The following is a 937-nucleotide window of genomic DNA, read 5'->3' on the forward strand; positions in this document are numbered from 1 at the left end:
AAAGGGGGGGGGGGGAATCCAGATCCAGCCATATGTGGTCTTGTGTACAGATAATGTAGTTTCAATTTATCAATAAACCTTTAAATAGGCACATGAACATTTGCTTCAATTTTCCCTTTACAGAATTCATACAAAACATGCATTAAATGTAGTCAGATTTGCCTGTATCGTCTTTTTTAGCAATAATAGTATTGATACACTTTACATTATGTAGTGTCTTTGTCAAATTGAATTGCAGTTACCCTGTGCTGTCCCCTCATGATGCCATCACAGCCTCAGCAGGTGTAGGATTCCACTCCTCCCACTGCATTGTCCTGACATCACCCTATCTCCTAGCAACACCCTTGCATTCATTCTGATTGGATGGTTCTACACACCTCCGCTCACTGATTGGTGAATTTGTCTCCGGAGCTCCACAGCGCCGCCAACAGACACCCGGTATAACACAATCTGTGCTGCCTTCATGTGCTGATACTTCTGCGTCTAACCAACAGTTAGACGAAAATCTATATAAACTCAGTGTTTTTCACACCAAATTTATAGTGTGCATATTGGACTGCTCTATTTAGACTGAATCCTTTGACATAAAAAAAAAGCCAAATTGTGCATTAATATGACTTGTCCGTGTTTTGCAACAAAAAGCACATTGATTCTCTCCGGTTATTCAAAATTGTATTAAAAATGCTATTTATATGAAAAATGACTTGAATGCCTTTCTACAATGAACGTGTATAGGAAAATCTGTTTAAACGTTGTAAAATGGTTGAAATTATAAAAAAAAATTTTTAAAGAAATGTTTGGTATGATGCTTAAAGAAATCAAAAATCAGTGAAGCAATTTTGTTTTAAAATATTTTGGAGAACGTTTTGTCCAGCAAAATATTGTCAGCGTAGTGTTACCAACATGCAAGAAGCCATATGGAGTGACTTAAAAAAAA

At 36.5% G+C, this 937-nt stretch overlaps 1 protein-coding gene across 1 annotated transcript in view; it reads left to right on the forward strand.

Moving 5' to 3' along the window:
• Positions 1-703, forward strand: part of LOC107566601 (coiled-coil domain-containing protein 57-like) — a 16,627-nt gene extending 15,924 nt beyond the window's left edge. Inside the window, exon 20 of the mRNA XM_016252097.1 lies at positions 239-703. Coding sequence (XP_016107583.1) covers positions 239-288 — 50 coding nt within the window. The 3' untranslated portion in view covers positions 289-703. The remainder of the gene's footprint in view (positions 1-238) is intronic.
• Positions 704-937: the final 234 nt, after the last annotated feature.

Source organism: Sinocyclocheilus grahami, unplaced genomic scaffold (assembly GCF_001515645.1).
Source record: "Sinocyclocheilus grahami isolate Dianchi unplaced genomic scaffold, SAMN03320097.WGS_v1.1 scaffold26.1, whole genome shotgun sequence".
Taxonomy (NCBI): Eukaryota; Metazoa; Chordata; class Actinopteri; order Cypriniformes; family Cyprinidae; genus Sinocyclocheilus; species Sinocyclocheilus grahami.